Raw genomic sequence first — 18,262 nt, forward strand, 5'->3', positions numbered from 1 at the left:
CACAGCTTCATTGTACCCACCACCCTACTTCTTCCTCACTGACATTTTTAACTGCCCCCTTCTTCTCAGCTGGGATTGGAAGATACTGGGGAAGAGAGAAGTCTGGAGCTCCATACATAGATACAAGTTCTTGATCCACAAGAGCAGACTCCAAAGAACCAGAATTACATTGCTGAAACACAAAACGCAAACTCCTCATTTCCATTAATGGTTAGGAAAATGTTCAGGGGGTGGTCTTCTTTGGATTCACATCTTCTACAGATGTTTCTCACCTGTCTCAGGAAATCAAATGTTGAATCCCAGAATCTCTGGGACTTTTTCTGTGATCCAGATGGGAATCAAAAGGCTAAAGAAAGGGCAGAGATACAGAAATAAGATTAGAAAGGAAGTTTAAGATAAGATATTTTGGTGGGATGGATGAGAAACGGGTTTTTTAAAAAAAACATGCAGTTGTATTGTTGAAGGCTTTCGTGGCTGGAATAACTGGGTTGTTGTTGGTTTTTCAGGCTGCATGGCCATGTTCTAAAAACATTATCTCCTGACATTTTGCCTGCATCTCTGGCAGACATCCTCAGAGGTTGTGAGGTGTGTTGGAAATGCTTCTATAACATGGCCATGCCGTCTAAAAACCCTACAACAACCCAGTTTCATGCAGTTGTTTTCTAGTGTCAAAATATTTTAAAAAAATCTTTTGGGGTTGAAATATTGTTTTTTGCTTCATTCTGGTAAGTTGTTTAATACAACCATCTAGCAAATGTAAATCCCAACAAAATGCAAAGTTAATTGTTAATGTTGTTTTTTAAGCTGTATGGCCATGTTCTAGAAGCAGTCTCTCCTGACATTTCACCTGCATCTATGAGAGGCATTCTTGGAGATTGTGCCTGCCATAGATGCAGGCAAAACGTCTGGAGAGAATGGTTCTAGAACATGGTCATACAGCCCGAAATAGCACAATTGAGAATCTAACTGTATGCTTTCCTTTGCTAGACAGATGGTCCCCAATGCTTCTCAAGGTCCTTATAATGAGGCTCTGTTAGAAAGTATTGTTTGGAGCATGAATGCTGACGATCCCAAGCATGCCATTCCAAATACAAAAGCACCTATTCCCCAAAAGGTCATTGATCACACCCTTCCTTGGAAGAAGCGACAGTTTATTTCAATGCCCTCCTTCCATTCTTTGATCAGGTTTCAGTTCATATCCCACAAGTCTAACTAAACAATGCTGGGTTCACTCCTGCTCATTTGTTTATTTTTGCTTCAAGATTCTGTAAAAAAGAAGTCATAAAACAAGTTTTGCAGAAGCCATGTGCATTCTTTTCAACAGAGACTTCACTATGCTTGCCAGTTTTTTTAATGATGTCCACCTAGCCTGCTTGTTATTTCCTGGTTCACCCTCGTTCAACCTCTTTGGATTGTAGTTTAGGGAGAGGGCTTGAATATTCTCAGCCAGAGGGGTCCTGGCCCTCACTAAACTACAAACCTCGGAATTCTGCAGGAGGTAACTGCAGGATTTAAAGCAAGATGCCAACTCTATACCAACCCTTTAAAGTGTAGTTTGATGATGCACAGTTGTTTCAAATGAAAACAGATTTTCTCCATCTTGTGAATTCTAAACATGCTTCCTATCATCTTCAGAAAGTGGGTTTTGCAATGCAATGAGAGAAATACGTTTGTTAGGAATCAGCCTGAGTTTGTGTTTCAGGATCATGATGTGGGAAATGATGAGGGAAATGATGAGAGAAATGATGGTGCCAAGGCTGAGGTACAAGATGGAGATGGTTTGGTCAATGATTTTCATGCAGACAATGACAGAAAGGCCCCAGTGCAAAGGGCAGTTTCTCATGAGAATATTGCTGCTGGGCCTAGCAATGATGGTTCACTCCCTCTCTCTCTGAGCTCTCAAGATTTGGGTTTGGAAAACAATCTGACACCTGGGAATTTTAATGAGCAGCCAGATAGGGAGCTGAAAAATAGGTGGCTGGAGATTAGCCAGGATCGACAGCAAACTCAGTGTTTACGTCGCTCTGAAAGGCTTCGCCTGATAAGGGGTAAATGTGGGGAAAGCGAAACCAATTTCTGAGTTTTGGGATATAAGGTTTGCCTCAAGGGAAAACCTGTTAGATCAGGCATCATTTGGAAATCAAGTTCATGTGCCATGAAAATTCTGTTCAAGGGGTCTTGTTCTTGTGGAGTTTTTTTTTTAGCTTTTTGGGTTGTCTTTGCATTCTGTTGATTCCTGTCTGGATAATTGCTGTCTTGGATTGCTGTTATATCTGGTGTGGACATTGCTTTGTGTTACTACCTGTGTTACTACCTGTTATGGACATATTACTTTTTGGAACTTTCTTAATTTCTTACAAGCATTTTTTTTTCTTCTGGCTATTTACTAAACTTCAATAAAAGAAGATTTGTTTCTTCACTCTTCGTGTGGTGTGTTTTAAAGTCGGAAGGCTTTTTCCTGACCTGCAGTGCAACAACGTCTTAGCCACGTGTTAGTGGGGGATATGATCCATCCTGCTTTTTCGCAAAGGAATACCGTATATATACTCAGGAACAAAACAAGTTTTTCAGCCCTTTTTTAGGCTTAAAAAGCCCCCCTCGGCTTATATTCGAGTCAAAGTTATTTATTATTTTACTCTGTTGTTGTTATTAGTATTATTATTACATTTATTATTTTACCCTATTTATTACAATTATTATTACGTATACATTGTTTTACTCTATTATTATAATTTTATTACATTTATTATTTTCTCTATTTATTCTTGTTATTACATGTATTATTTTTCTCTATTTATTATTATTATTATTATTATTATTATTACATTTATTATTTTACTATTATTATTATTATTATTGCATTTCAATTATTTTACTCTATTACTATTTTTATTACATTTATTACTACTGGAAGAATACATAAGCACATTTACATTGAAGAATGTTAGCATAATGGTTTAATCAGAGTTGGGCAGTCTTATCTTAAATTACAGTTTTCTGTAAATATTCAAAAACATTAAACTACTGAAGCCTCAATTAATATAATTTTATTGGTATCTATTTTTATTTTGAAATTTACCAGTAGCTGCTGCATTTCCCACCCTTGGCTTATACTTGAGTCAATACGTTTTCCTAGTTTTTGTGGTAAAATTAAGTGTCCCGATTTATATTTCGGTTGGCTTATACTCGAGTATATACGATAAGTTAACCCTTTCTTCCCTTGATCATACAATTGCTCTCTTTCTCTTGCAGATGAAAAACGGAATGCTTTCTCCCTTCAGCGTCCCAATCATTTCCCCTTTTCTTTGGTTTTTTAATACAAAGGAACTGTGATCGCTGTCCCTTGCAACAAACTATTTTCCTGTTAAGTAAATCCTTCCTTTTCTTTGAAGGCAAGAACATTTTGCAGAAATTTTCACTCATACATGAATTCACCTCATTACAAAAGCTAGAAAGCTTTAAAGTATAGCTTTCTCTTTTCAAAAAAGCATAACATTAAAAGTTTATAAATCAACCCCCTCCCCCAACCCCACCAGTATTCAAATTTGAGTGTATTGGGTATTTGTGCCAAATATGGTCCAGATCCATAGTCATTTGGGTTCACAGTGCTCTCCAGAGGTAGGTGAACTACATCTCCCCTAAATCACTGTCAGTTCCTCTTAAATCACTCCAATATTTTCTGTTGGTCATGGCGGTTCTGTGTGAGAGGTTTGGCCAAATTCTATCATTGGTGGGGTTCAAGGGAATCTTTGATTGTAGGTGAACTATAAATCTCAGAAACTACAACTCCCAAATGACAATATATATTTTCCCCAAACTCCACCAGTGTTCATATTTGGGCATATTGAGTGCTTGTGCCAAGTTTGGTCCAGATCCATCATTGTTTGAGTCCACAGTGCCCTCTGGATATAAGTGAACTACAACTCACAAACTCATGGTCAATGCCCACCAAACCCTTCCACTGTTTTTTGTTGGTCATGGGAGTTCTGTGTGCTAAGTTTGGTTCAATTCCTTCATTGGTGGACTTCTGGATGCTCTTTGATCATAGGTGAACTATAAATCCCAGAAACTACAACTCCCAAATGACAAAATAAATATCCTTCAACCTCACCAGTATTCAATTTTGTGGATATCAGGTATTTGTGCCAAATTTGGTCCAGTGAATGAAAATACAATACGATTCATAACAGTAGCAAAACTACAGTTATGAAGTAGCAACGAAAATAATTTTATGGAATTCTCAGGTCAATGTAACAAAAAATCCAACAATGTCTAACTCTGCTTCAAAGCATTAATTGCAACTGCATTTTTTATTAAGGAAATGCCTTCTTTTTTTGGCAGAACATTTAGGCAGCTGATTTAAGATTTCCAAAGAAGTCCAGTGGAGCTCAAAGACACCTCCCCATACCTCTTCTTGTGAAGAGAAAAATCAACCTGAGTTATTTCTGGGGCACTTTGGGTGAAGGTGGTGGGAAGAGAAGCACTAACTAAAATGAACAAAACATATAGGATTTTTTTAAAAGGTAGGTCTTTGTGTGTTCAAACCTGATAGAAGTACATCAAATTGTATCTGGTAGAGGGGAAATGGATATAGGTTTTCTACTCTTTTGGGACTTTATTGTGTGAACATACTATTTTGCAATTCCAGCTTTCAAAAGCAAACAAACAACAAATGAAGAATATACGAGGGATATCCAGAAACCCAAAAACGGCTAGATTAATTGCCACTAAATTTGGCCAAAAGACACCTACTAACCCAAAGGGGGGCCATCACTCAAAAATTGGTATTGTCATTTGGGAGTTGTAGTTGCTGAGATTTATAGTTCCCCTACAATCAAAGAGCATTCTGAACTCCACCAACGATAGAATTGAATCAAACGTGGCACACAGGATTCCCACGGCCAACAGAAAACACTAAAAGGGTTTGGTGGGCATTGACCTTGAGTTCTGGAGTTGTAGTCCACCTACATCCAGAGAGCACTGTGGACTCAAACAATGAAGTATCTAGACCAAACTTGGCACCAATACTCCATATTCCCAAATATGAACACAAATGGAGTTTTGGGAAACATACCTTGACATTTGGGAGTTGTAGTTGCTAGGATTTCTAGTTCACTTACAATCAAAGAGCATTCTGAACCCCACCAATGATAGAATTGGGCCAAAACTCTCACACAGAATTCCCATGACCAACAGAAAATAATGTGTTTTCTGATGGTCTTTAGTGGCCTGTCTGTCACCCGCTCACAACCCCCGCTCCAGGGGTCCTGACCCCCAGGTGGAGAAATGCTGCCTTAAGGTCATCCAGTCCAACTCCCTTCACCAGGGCAAGAAGAAATGATCAAAGCTCTCCTGACAAAGAGCCATCCAACCATAGATATAGATAGATAGATATGATTTACACACAGAGAGATATAGTATCATAGATTGAAAGGGACCTCTAAAAAAGGACAATTATATTTTGCATGTTCCAGAGTAGGCAAACCAGATAATCTCCACATCAACACTAACAAAGAAACAAGAAATACTGTTTACCTACAAGCATCAAGAAATTAATATATTAGAAACCAACACTTTCTCATTACTTTATTTTCCAGATTGGGCCACAGCAACGCATGGCAGGAGACGACTAGTATTTTAATAAAACTTATATAGGTATAACATTATTTTTCCATGTAATCACCATTCAGTTCAAATTTGAGTTTTTGATGCCTGTGTTATAGAAGTCTCCCTCCTCCTTTTTCAGCCAGTTCATCACTTTATTTTCACCTCCTCCTCGTCGGAATAGTCTTTCCCACTTTTCCTTCAATTTAGTTTTTTTGTTTGTTTCAAGTTAGGAGTGACTTGGGAAAGTGCAAGTGGCCTCTGGTGTGAGAGAATTGCCCTGGATGTTTTGATGTTTTACCATCCTTGTGGGAGGATTATCTCATGTCCCTATATGGGGAGCTGGAGCTGACAGAGGGAGCTCAACCTGCTCTCCCGGATTTGAACTGCTGACCTATTGATCATCAGTCCTGCTGGCACAGGGGTTTAACCCACTGCGCCATCAGGGGCTTCCTTCAATTTAGTGTACAGATGATAGTCACTGGGTGTGAGATCGGGGCTGTGAGAGGGGTGGCTTAAAACATCCTAACCAAATGAAGTCAACAACTCTTGTGTTGCATGAGTGGTGTGCGGACACACATTGTCATGAAAGAGACAGACAGAAGGGAAATGGACTGAGGATGCTCATCTCTATCCTTCACCACAACACCAATTGATGAGCTACTGATCACTGGCACTGCTTGTTCGCTTCTGCTGGATTCCTGCTACACGGCAGTGATACCAATTTTCCCTGTGAAAATTGCCCGCAAGAGCTACGTGCCTTATAACCTTACTTTACAGATGAACCTCTTAATTATAAAATCTATATCTATATTTATATCTATATCACCTAATAAAAGTGAAAATATGTATCTGTGTATGTGGCTGGGGTTCCCACTTCCACAGGCAGGCCTCCGCTACCACAAACAGCTTTAACCCACAATGCCGAGGACCCACCTGTCCTCCCAATCCTGCTATATGCTTGCGAAACGTGGACTGTCTACAGACATCACATGCAACTCCTGGAACGATTCCATCAGTGCTACCTCTGGAAAATCCTGCAAATCTCTTGGGAAAACAGGTGGACAAACGTCAGCGTGCTGGAAGAAGCAAAGACCACCAGCATTAAAGCAATGGTCCCCCACCATCAACTCCGCTGGACCGGCCACGTTGTCTGGATGCCCGACCACCATCTCCCAAAGCAGTTGCTCTACCCCGAACTCAAGAACAGAAACCAGAATGTTGGTGGGCAGGAAAAGAGATGTAAAGATGGGCTCAAAACCAACCTTTAAAACTCTGGCATAGACACTGAGAACTGGGAAGCCCTGGCCCTTGAGCGCTCCAGCTGGAGGTCGGCTGTGACCAGCAGTGCTTCAGAATTTGAAGAGGCATGAATGGAGAGTGAAAGAGAGAAACGTGCCAAGAGGAAGGCGCATCAAGCCGACCGAGACCACCTTCCACCTGGAAACCAATCCCCTCACTGCGGGAGAAGATGCAGGTCAAGAATAGGGCTCCACAGTCACCTACGGACCCACCAGAACACTGATCCTGGAAGACTATCCTACTCGGCCAATGAGGGATCGCCTAAGTAAGTAAGTAAGTGAGGACCCACCAAAAGCCCTCCCCTCCAATAACATTTCAGGTTAAAGCGAGCACTGCAACATGTAGCCCAACCTTTGTCAGTGTCCCCCCCCCTCCAAATTTCATACTGCCCACCACCCAAGAATGCTTTCATTTGGGGATAATTTCATCCTAGAATTTACATGTTTCCTCCACCACAGACTTCCTAGTGTTCCTTACTCTCTCAATTGGTGTAGAATTTGCATGATCCCACAAACCGCCTCTCCATTAACCCTTTCCTACTCTTTTCAATTCTGTCTACACAACAAACAGAGAAGAACTAATGACCAAAATTACTGGAGAGGTTTGGGGAAAATTAACCTTGATTTATAGGAATTATAGTTTACCTACATCCAGAGAGCAGTGTGAAAGCAAACAACAATGGATCTGCACCAAACGAGGCATGTATACCCAATATGCCAAAATTTGTATACTGGTGGGTTTTGGGAGGGGGAGGAATTGGACTTTTTTAGTTGTAGGTACTGGGATTTATAGTTCACCTACAATCAAAGAGCACTCTGCATCCCATCGATGATGGACCTGAACCTAATTTGGAATACAGAACCCCGATGGACAACTGAACATACTGGAGGGATTTCACGGGACTGACCCAACATGGTGGGAGCTGTAATTCATCCTGCAGCTGGAGAGCATACTGAACTCCACCGATGCTGCATCTACAGCAAACTTGCCTAACATGACAAACTTTAAGTATTGATGGAGTTTCTGGGAGTTTATCTGGCATGATATGAGTTGTAGTACACCCATAACTTCTTCTAATGACCTGGGCAATACCAAGTACCCAAGCTAGTATAAAATAAAAGGAAAATGAACAGCAAGTGAGAAGTAGGAAGGGAGAGAATCCCACCCCTGATGTTGCTGCTGGCATGCTGGGATAGAAGTGGAAAGGACCCATTGCACCAAGGAAGGTGACGGGAATGTTATGGGATTGGCAACTATTAATAGGTTTTACCAGCCAATAGTGAGGGATGGGACAATCACAGGGAGGAGACAGACTATCAGAGAGATGCACATGGTGTTCTGCGATATGTAACAGCCATGCTTTGGTGATGGTCCAGATTCAATGCCAGTTTGCCTGTTTCATGCAGTAAAGTCCTCAGTCTCACACCAGAATGTAGGGCCATTCTGTGAAGATGAATGAGAGGAACATCAGACCAGACAAAATTAACCATGTCTCCACACAACACATTATTTAGTGATGGAATCTGCTACTGCTAACTTCTGACTGTAAGATGGGGTGAGGGCGGTTCCACACAGGCTGCTATCCCAGGAGAATCTGTGTTTAAAAAACATGGATTTTCATGGGGGCCTGTTTATACATACCCCAGAAAGCATTTATTTATTTATTTATTTATTTAATATTTACTGTGCTTATATACCGCTGTTCTCAGCCCGGGGGCGACTCACAGCGGTGTACAACATAGAAAGGACAGGGTGCAAATTACAATACACAATCTAAAATCAATCTAGCAATACCAAAAAACATCGTCATCAAAACATCAACAATATCAATAATACAAAAAGCCATTCACGTCGTCTCATCATTAAACCACAATCCAGTATCATTTTCACAATCCAGCATGTGCTTTCGGGGGGGGGGGGGGGGGTGTCCAGACATTCTCCCAGGACTAGCTCGGGAGAACGCCTGGAGGTTCTACCCCACTCCCCTGAAGCCCCCAGATCCCTTTGAAAGGTAATGAAAACTTACCCGGCCTCCATTACAGGCTTGGAGCAGCTCTTCCGGTGTGTAGAAATGATACGCTAAGGGCAATTTCCCTCCCCTCCTGCTCTCTTGGTTCATCATTTCTACGCACCGGGAGAGCTGCTCCAAACCTGAAATGGAGGCCGGGTAAGTTTTCACTACTTTTCAAAAAGGTCTGGGGACTTTAGGGGAGGGGGGTGGGTATTCCCACAGTTCAGGGGTGGGGGTGGGTACTCCCACAGTTAACTGGGCTAATTTAGCCCAGTAAACTGTGGGAATGGTGTCTGGACTGTAGTAGTCCAAACACCGAAAGTACTGGGTTTATCCCATGCCTTCCAAGAAGGCACAAAATAAATCCCCTATCTAATTAGTTCACCACAAACCAATGTTTTCTTGATGTGTGGTGAATTAATTTGGGGCTGTCCACTAGATGTTCCGGCTCCCTTTTTGTCTGCTGCCTCATTATCAAAAGTAAGCCAAAAAGAGGTACTTTGCAACTCATTACCAATTTTAAATTGGCTCATAAACTTTCAGCCCTTCCCTTTGTTTGCACAAGTTCTGACCTTTTCTTTGGAAATTAAAGAGGTGTGTTGACTTTGAAGTTTTCTCGTTTCTTTAGAAAAAGAGCATGATTGACATATTTGGGGTCGGATGAAGGTGCTGTACTCTGATTGGATGACAGCATCTGGACATTTGGACACCCTCCCTTTCAGAGCTGCATATAAGGTGTCTTCTTCTTACTTGTCTCACAAAAGAAAGCAGCTGTAAACAGCACTAGAAGAACTTCCACCACAGTCTTTGAAACCATGGCACAGACTCAAAAGGAGAAGTTGGTAAGAATGTTTTGGCTTTTTCTTGACTTCTCATTCCATGTTTGTGGAGGAGACAACCTTTTGCTAGAAGAAATGGTGAAAAGTTGGGCTTTGCTGGATTTGCTTCTTTATGAAACAGTCCATGTAGTTAAATGAATATGGGTGGTAATAAATTCTTCATTGATTTTATTAATAGACCCAAAGACCCTATAGGGGAAACTCTAGTGCAGTGAAAAACAAGAATTTGTCCAGGTAAGCATAGACAGGGACAGCAGGAGGAAAAAGGCTGCAGACAACCATGGAGCAGGTCAGCTTTGGACTGTCAGATCATAGAACAGTGTTTCTCAACCTTCCTAAGACCTGTCGCAAACTAGCCTCCTGCGGGAGCAAACTGTGCGAGCACGTCCCTGACGTCATGAGTCTCCCGCTCTCCCCCCGCCCCTTTCTCCACCTCTTTCTCCGTGCCAGAGTGGTTTTTCCTTTGCTAGGGCAGCATTGCCAGTGTACTCTCATTGTTGAATTCAGCCAACAACGAGAGTACGCTGGCAATGCTGCCCTAGCAAAGGAAAAACCACTCTGGCACGGAGAAAGAGGCAGAGAAAGGGATGGAGAGAGAGGCGCAGACTCATGACGTCAGGGACGTGCTCGCACAGTTTGCTCCCGCAGGAGGCTAGTTTGTGGCGGCTCTAATGCTGCAACCCCTTGATACAGTTCCTCATGTTGTGGTGACCCGCAACCATAAAATTATTTTCATTGCTACTTCAAAACCTTAATTTTGCTACTGTTGTGAATCATAATGTAACGCAAGGCAAGATGCATTTTCATTCACTGGACCAAATTTGGCACAAATACCTGATATACCCAAATTTGAATACTGGTGGGGTTGGGGGGGGGGTGAATTTGTCATTTGGTAGTTGCAGGGATTTATAGTTAACTTACAATCAAAGAAAATTCTGAACTCCACGAACAATGGAATTGAACCAAACTTGGCACACAGAACTCCCATGACCAACAGAAAATACTGGAAGGGTTTGGTGGGCATTGGCCTTGAGTTTAGGGAGTTGTAGTTCTCCTACATCCAGAGAACACTGTGGACTCAAACAATGATGGATCTGGACAGGCCCATAGTCAGGATTTTGATTCCGGGGCGGGGGGGGGGGGGTTGAGTCTGAGTGAAAGAGGGTCTACCCTAGCAAACCTTTTGTATCGTTACCCCAATACCCCCATGCATATGAGATATATTGAGCATGGTGATCAGATCATGATATGAATAAACATAACCGTTTAAATAATGTACCAGTAAGGCCTTTTCACAGACCACCATGAGAATTTCGGGAGGGGGGGGCTGAAGCCCCCAAAGCCCCCCCCCCCCCCCCCCGGGCTACATGCCTGGATCTGGATCAAACTTGGCACAAATACTCAATATGCCCAAATGTGAACACTGGTGGATTTGGGGGAAAATAGATCTTGTCATTTGGGAGTTGTATTTGTTGGGATTTATAGTCACCTACAGGCAAAGAATATTCTGAAACTCACCAATAATATATTGGGCCAAACTTCCCACACAGAACCCCATGACTAACAGAAAATACTGTGTTTTCTGGTGGTCTTTGGTGACCCCTCTGACACCCCCTCACGACCCCTCAGGTGTCCCGACCCCCAGGTTGAGAAACGCTGTCCTAGAATAAAGGGCAATTGCTAGTTTAGTGCATTTTATTATTTATATTAAACCTTTCATTGAAAGGTGGCATTTCTTTAGCAGATGATGAGACTGAAGGTGCATTAACATCATAGAATTCATGCAGCTTGACATCCCTTTTACTGACATATGTCAATGGTATGGAAACATGGGAGCTGTACTTTCTAGTGCTGCCAGAGCTTTCAGACAGAAAAGGGTAAAATACCTCAAAGAACTATAAACCGCATGATTCCATAGCATTTAGACATGACAGTTAAAGTGGTGTCATGCTACATTACTTCTACAGTTTAAATGCACCCAGTACAGACAAACACCCGACTTACAAATGACTCATAATTAAGAACAGGGATAGGACAACAGGAAGTGAGAGAAATCTACCACTAGGAAGGGAAATTAACTCCTGAAACTTATCATGGGGAAAAGGTGTCTTGACTGAAGCTTCATCATCCATCCTTGTTTCTACAACAAGCCACATTTTTCAAAATTCAATTATTCATATCTCAAGGCGATAACTGCATTTCGTTTGCTGCATCTTGGATTTGCAACTTTGCATCACATTGCTAGCATCTGCTTCATGGTCTATATTCACAACTTGAAACTAACAGGTTTACTTTTACCTCTACCTTCTTTTAGGATGTCCCTTATTGCACTGAGTTCTCAGATGGATTTGGCAAAGGAAAAATTGTGAAGATCCGAGGTTCTGTGCTCAAGGATGGGAAAAGGTAAATTTCTTCATTGCTTCAGAAGTGTGGGTGATACATGCACAAATGAGGCTTACAATGGGTGCTACAGTAATGATTTCTCCTAAGGAAATGCTGGGAAATGTTTTTCAAGGATAGCTTTAGCGTGGATGCAGTTACTGTCACTTTCATCAGACTGAAACTTATCCATAACTTCAACCAGTTGCAAATCTCATGAGGCTGAATCAGCCACAACAATGTTAGATTTTTTTTTTATCTCACAGTGAATCAGAAAGCTTAAAGCCATGATACATACATGCTGACCACTTTTTGAGGTTCTCCTAGCTTTGCCTCATACACTTCTTCCTGAAAGATATTCTCTTTCTGTATAAAAACTAGAAACGTATAAAACAATGGTTCCCAATCTTTGGTTCTCCAGGTGTTTTGGACTTAAGCTCCCAGAAATCCCAGCCAACTTATCAGCTGTTAGGAATTGTGAGAGCTGAAGTCCTCCTTCAGCAGGAGGACTAAAGGCTGGGAACCGTTGGTATTAACCCCCCCCCCCCAAATAAAACAACAACCAAGATTCAAAAGAGTTGGAATCCTATGTCCAGTATGATTGCCCAAGTCTCTTTAGTGACTGTTTAGGACAGTGTTTCTCAACCTGGGTGTCGGGACCCCTGAGGGGGTTGCGAGAGGGTGTCAGAGAGGTCACCAAAAACCATCAGAAAACAGTATTTTCTGTTGGTCATGGGGGTTTTATGTGGGAAGTTTGGCCCAATTCTATCATTGGTGGGGTTCAGAATGCTCTTTGAATGTAGGTTCACTATAAATCCCAGCAACCACAACTCCCAAATGACTAAATCAATCACCCCCAATCTCACCAGTATTCAAATTTGGGCATTTGTGCCAAATTTGGTTCAGTGAATGAAAAGACATCCTGCATATCAGATATTTACAATACAATTCGTAACAGTAGCAAAATTATAGTTATGAAATAAGAATGAAAATAATTTTATGGTTGGGCATCTCCGCAACATGAGGAACTGTATTAAGGTGTCGCGGCACTATGAAGGTTGAGAAGCATTGGTTTAGAAGGAGGAGTTTCAGCAGAAGTAACAGGCAATGCCTGCCTGGAATTCCCTCTTCTATACAACTATGAAAGGCAAAATTTCCCTTGGGTAACACTATTAATCAATCACTGCTTTGTCTCTCTGTCAGTTTTGCTGTAAGTTTCCTGTGCGGAAAGGAAGAAAAAGCCGACAATGCCTTGTTGGTTTTGGTCAAGTTGGATGGCTCAAGTGAGATGGTGTTGAACAGCTTCCTGAATAAAAACTTTGGAAAGGAAGAAAAGCATAGCAAACTCCCTTTTGCTAAAGGGCAGGAGTTTCAGCTGGACTTTATCTTTGAAGAAGAGGCCTGCAAGGTATGAATATGATGAATGAGGAGTGTTTGTATGAGCCTTCAAACAATGGAAAGGCAACTAATACTCCCCTTTCCAGTGCATAGATAAGGTAATGGAGACCAGTTGAAATCCCCTGCCAGGTCATTGGATTTTTCTTCCTTTTCTAAGACAGGGGGAAGAAATTTATAAACATTCATAGGCTGTATATAAAGTCTGTAGGGCACTGAGATGTTGGGTCATAGCACTTACGCATGCGAGAAAGACATCTCAAAATGTCATGAAATGATGTTTATTATTAAGAAGACCAACATATTTTGCGCTTTTCTGGGAGGTGTGTGTGTGGAGACACTCAACATCATAAAATACAGAACCAATATGTTAACTGTACATTTCAATGGAACTATACATACTAACTAAAATTCGCTCTCTGCCAATGTATCTGTCCCTTCAACAATAGCTAGATGGCTTTTAGATACATTATTACAATGAGTTCCTAATAAGAAGCCCAGAATCTGGGAGCTTTCAACTGCCTTAGTACACTTATGTACCACGGCAGACCTTGCATACAGGAAGCCTCCTATATTTTGGGCACTGTGTTGTAGGACACTCGCACATCAGCTGAGCTGCAGAGTCTCGATGGAAGTGAGCTGGCATCATCTGATGTGTGATGTGGGGCTCCATGCTCAACTGGAAAGAAAGCATTCTATGACTGTTGAAGACTCATCTGATGAGGTCATAAGCCTATGGCAGACAAGATAGGTCCCTTGCCTTGCCTTTAGCTGACAGATGGTGACATTTTCATTTCCAACTATTTTTGTATGGCCTGGGGGATAAAAAAGACATAGTTTTCATGCTCCGCACAAAAACAAATATTATTTCTTCTCCATTTGTATATTCCTTAGAACAGCTAGATGGCTTTTAGATACATTCTTACGAGTTCCTTATAAGGAAGCACAGAACCTGGGAGCTTCCAGCTGCCATGGTACACCTATGAACCAAGGCAGACCTTGCACACAGAAAGCCCCCTGTGTTCTGGGCACAGTGTCATAGGACATTTGCACCCCAGTTGAGCCATAGAACCTCGATGGAAGTGAGCTTGTATCATCTGATGGGTAGTGTGAGGCTTTGTGGCTCAACTGGGAAGAAAGCATCCTATGACTCCGCTGAAGACTCATCTGATGAGGTCATATGAGGTCCCCTCCTTTGCCTTAGCTGTCAGGTGGAGACATTTTCATTTCCAACTATCTTTGTATGGCTTGGAGAAGAAGATATAGTTTTTATGCTCCACACAAAAACAAATACCATTTCTTCATTTGCATATTTCTTGGAACAGCTAGATTGCTTTTAGATACATCCTTACAAAAAGTTCCTAATAAGGAGCCCAGAACCTGGGAGTTTCCAGCTGCCTTGGTACACCTTGCACAAGGAAGTGCAGTATACTTGTACTTGGTATGTTATAGAGACTTCCATTAATAGATCCTGTGGTTAGGCTGATGTGAGCCACCTGGAGTACCATAGCCAAAGATTGCAGCATCAGTCAATTCTCTGTGGTTGCTCCCACACTCTGGAACTCCATCTACAGGAGGCTAAAGTGGTGCCTTTCCTTGCCTTTCCCCGGAAGGTGGAGACATTTTTAAGGAAGTGTTATATGTTTTACATACCTTTTAACTTTGATATGTTTTAATTGCTTTAAAAGTTGTATTTTCATATGATTTTCATTGTTTTTAGATTATGTGATAAATGTTTTTAATGTATTTGTTTTCAAAAGCCACTTTCTCTGGCAGAAGTGTGGCATGCAAAACAAACAAACAAACAAATAAATAGTCCCTGTTCCCTGACATTGTAGGTGGTGGTCAATGAGGAGGAGACCTTCCAACATAAATATCGCATCCCTGCCGAGAAAATACGCTTCCTGCAAGTGGAAGGAAATGTGGAGCTGGAGTTCGTCAGGCTGCAGGATGAAAAGGATAACCAGCCAGAAGATAAGAATCAGTCAGCTGGCATGCTGCATTGCTACAGGCCCTGTGTGCCATATCCATGTTGCCGACCTTGCCATCCATGTGTGACATGGTATGGTTGCTGTTAATGCACTCCATGTTGCTGTGGTTGTGTCACATATTGATGATTTTATGGCACAATAAAATAATTGGGGGAACTTGGCTAATCATCTGTCATGTGAACCTGCGTACTTACATTTTGCCACCTAACTAATCTATTCCAACAGGGAAAAAAATTGATTCCTATAAGATTCTCCTCACTCTATCTCAAGTTCTTTGAATATGAGAATACTTTGCAAAACTTGTCTTGATACATGAATAAACAGCATTGTTTTCTGATCTAAATGACAGAGATTGGTCTGTATTTTTTCGGGGAGGGAGTGTCTTTTGGAACTGAGACAAACAGTAGGAGCAAATGATAACATTTTAGAATCCTGAAGGAGTATGAACTCAAATTGTAAATTGTATTTGCAAAAGCAACACAGAATTCTCTGGCACCTTGAATTCGTTGCAACTGATTTGGTGACTCTTTAATAAATTAGTCTTTCATTACTACGGAGCTCATGTGGTGACAGCAGCCATTGCATTTCAATCTGGTTTTAAAATATAATTAATTCATTGACTACATTTCAACCCCTCTTACACATTTCTAAATGATGCTCAAAACACCCAAGAGTAGTAACATCGTTTCTTTTACTGCACTGACTCCAAAAGTCTCTCAAGTTGCCACCATACTTTGGAGCACCCTGTTTTATAACCTCTCTTCTTGGAAGCATTTTGAGGCTGTTATGCTTCTCAATTTGGTCATTCCCACTGAGCAGTTGTCACTCAAGATCTCTGTCAATCCAGTGTGTTGTCTCTCATAAGTGTACCTTAACCCATAGAAAATCAGAATGGTGTGAAGAAAGGGCACAAACTTAGAGGGTGGACTCCGCCAGGAGACAGGGAGGGGAAACGACCCAGATAAGGAAGAGCTGTGATAGAGACAGAACAGGTAGTCCAAGGGATGAACTGAAGGAGGTTCTGGTGAATAATAATAATAATAATAATAATAATAATAATAATTTTAATTTTGTACCCCACCTCCATCTTCCCAAAGGGACTCAGGGCAGCTTACATATGGCACAATGTGCCAAGACAAATCAGAAAATAAACACACAATAAAATACAATAAAGTAAAAACCATATATATATATATATATATATATATCAGGTCAAACTCAGAACGATGCCCAATGATCTATGGTGCCAACTACTGTAAGACATGGCTAAACTGTAAACAAGACAAGGGAATGGGATAGTGCAAATTGTAGCTAAGGAACAGGGCATGAGATAAAAGTGTGGTGCTGTGTCATTGATTGCGGACCTTTGGGCTAGATATTCTCAAAAGCTTGTTTAAACACTCAAGTCTTCAGATCCCTTTGGAAGAAGGACAGTGTGAGGGCTAATCTCTCTGGGGAAGGCATTCCAAAGACAGGGAGCCACCGAGAAGGCCCTCTCCCTCATCCCTATCAACCATGCTTGTGATGGTGGTGGGACTGAGAGGAAGTCCTCCCCGGCAGATCTCAATGCTCGAGCAGGTTCATAGGGGTAGATGTGGTCACTAAGATAGTCAGGGTCCGAACCGTTTAGGGCTTTCTAGGTAATAACCTGCACCTTGAAGAAACTTATTGGCAACCAATAGAACTGGTTTAATAGGAGCATTGTGTGTTTCTATAGCCAGCTCCAGTTAGTACTCTGGCTGTTGATCTTTGTACCAATTGCAGTTTTCAAGCCATCTTCAAAGGCATCCCCATGTAGAGTACATTACAGTAATTCAATCTTGATGTGACTAAGGCATGGACCACTGTGGCCAGTTCTGACTTCTTGAGGTACAGTCACAGCTGGTGCGCAAGCTTTAATAGTGTGAAGACCCTCCGAGCCAGTGCCGGCACCTGATCTTCAAGCGTTAGCGCTGAATCCAGGAGGACCCCCAGACTGCGGATCTGTATTGACAGGGGGAGTGTAACCCTGTCAAGCACAGGCAGCCACTCTATATCCCGGTTAGCCTTGTGACTGACAAGGAGGACCTCTGTCTGGTCTGGATTAAGCTTCAGCTTGTTAGCCCTCATTCAGTCCTTCACAGCTGCCAGGCACTGGTCCAGAATCTGAGAGGTTTCCTTGGAGTTAGGTGGAAAGGCGTAGTAGAGTTGTGTGTCATCTGCGTACAAATGGCACCAAACTCCAAAACTCCAGATGACCCCTCCCAGCAGTTTCATGTAGATATTAAAAAGCATGGAAGCTAGAATGGAACCTTGTGGGACCATTCTAGGTCAAAGTGCAGGGGTCTGAGCAGCACATCATGAATTATGAATATTGAAATAATTCAGGGGTTAATATGTGGTCTCACAGTGTATTAATGAACATCTACTTTGTTATCTTTTTCTTACAACTGTGCCTGGTTGTTCCTGTTATTGCTTTAAAAAATGATTATTTAAAATAAAGATTTACAAATATTTTAAATACACCAAATTTTATTACAATAGAGTCTTGCTTATTCAACCTTCACTCATCCAGTGTTCTGTATTATCCAATGCAGTCTTTCTCCTGTCCGGAATAGTGTCCAGGGTGGGAGAAAGAAAGAACTCTTGACTGTTTTGGTGCTAAATTCGTAAATACAGTAATTACTACATAGCGTTACTATGTGTTGAACTGCTTGTTCTGTCGATTTGTTGTAAAACATGATGTTTTGGTGCTTAATTTG

At 41.6% G+C, this 18,262-nt stretch overlaps 1 protein-coding gene across 1 annotated transcript; it reads left to right on the plus strand.

Annotated features, from left to right (window-relative positions):
• The first annotated feature begins 9,664 nt into the window (after positions 1-9,664).
• On the plus strand, positions 9,665-15,864 carry LOC137097923 (galectin-7-like). Its single transcript, XM_067473385.1, has 4 exons — positions 9,665-9,759; positions 12,071-12,159; positions 13,339-13,543; positions 15,369-15,864. Exons 1-4 carry the CDS (start codon positions 9,733-9,735, stop codon positions 15,606-15,608), a joined length of 561 nt encoding a protein of 186 aa, XP_067329486.1. The 5' UTR covers positions 9,665-9,732; the 3' UTR covers positions 15,609-15,864.
• The last annotated feature ends 2,398 nt before the right edge of the window (positions 15,865-18,262 follow it).

This window comes from Anolis sagrei, chromosome X, assembly GCF_037176765.1.
Source record: "Anolis sagrei isolate rAnoSag1 chromosome X, rAnoSag1.mat, whole genome shotgun sequence".
Classification (NCBI taxonomy): Eukaryota; Metazoa; Chordata; class Lepidosauria; order Squamata; family Dactyloidae; genus Anolis; species Anolis sagrei.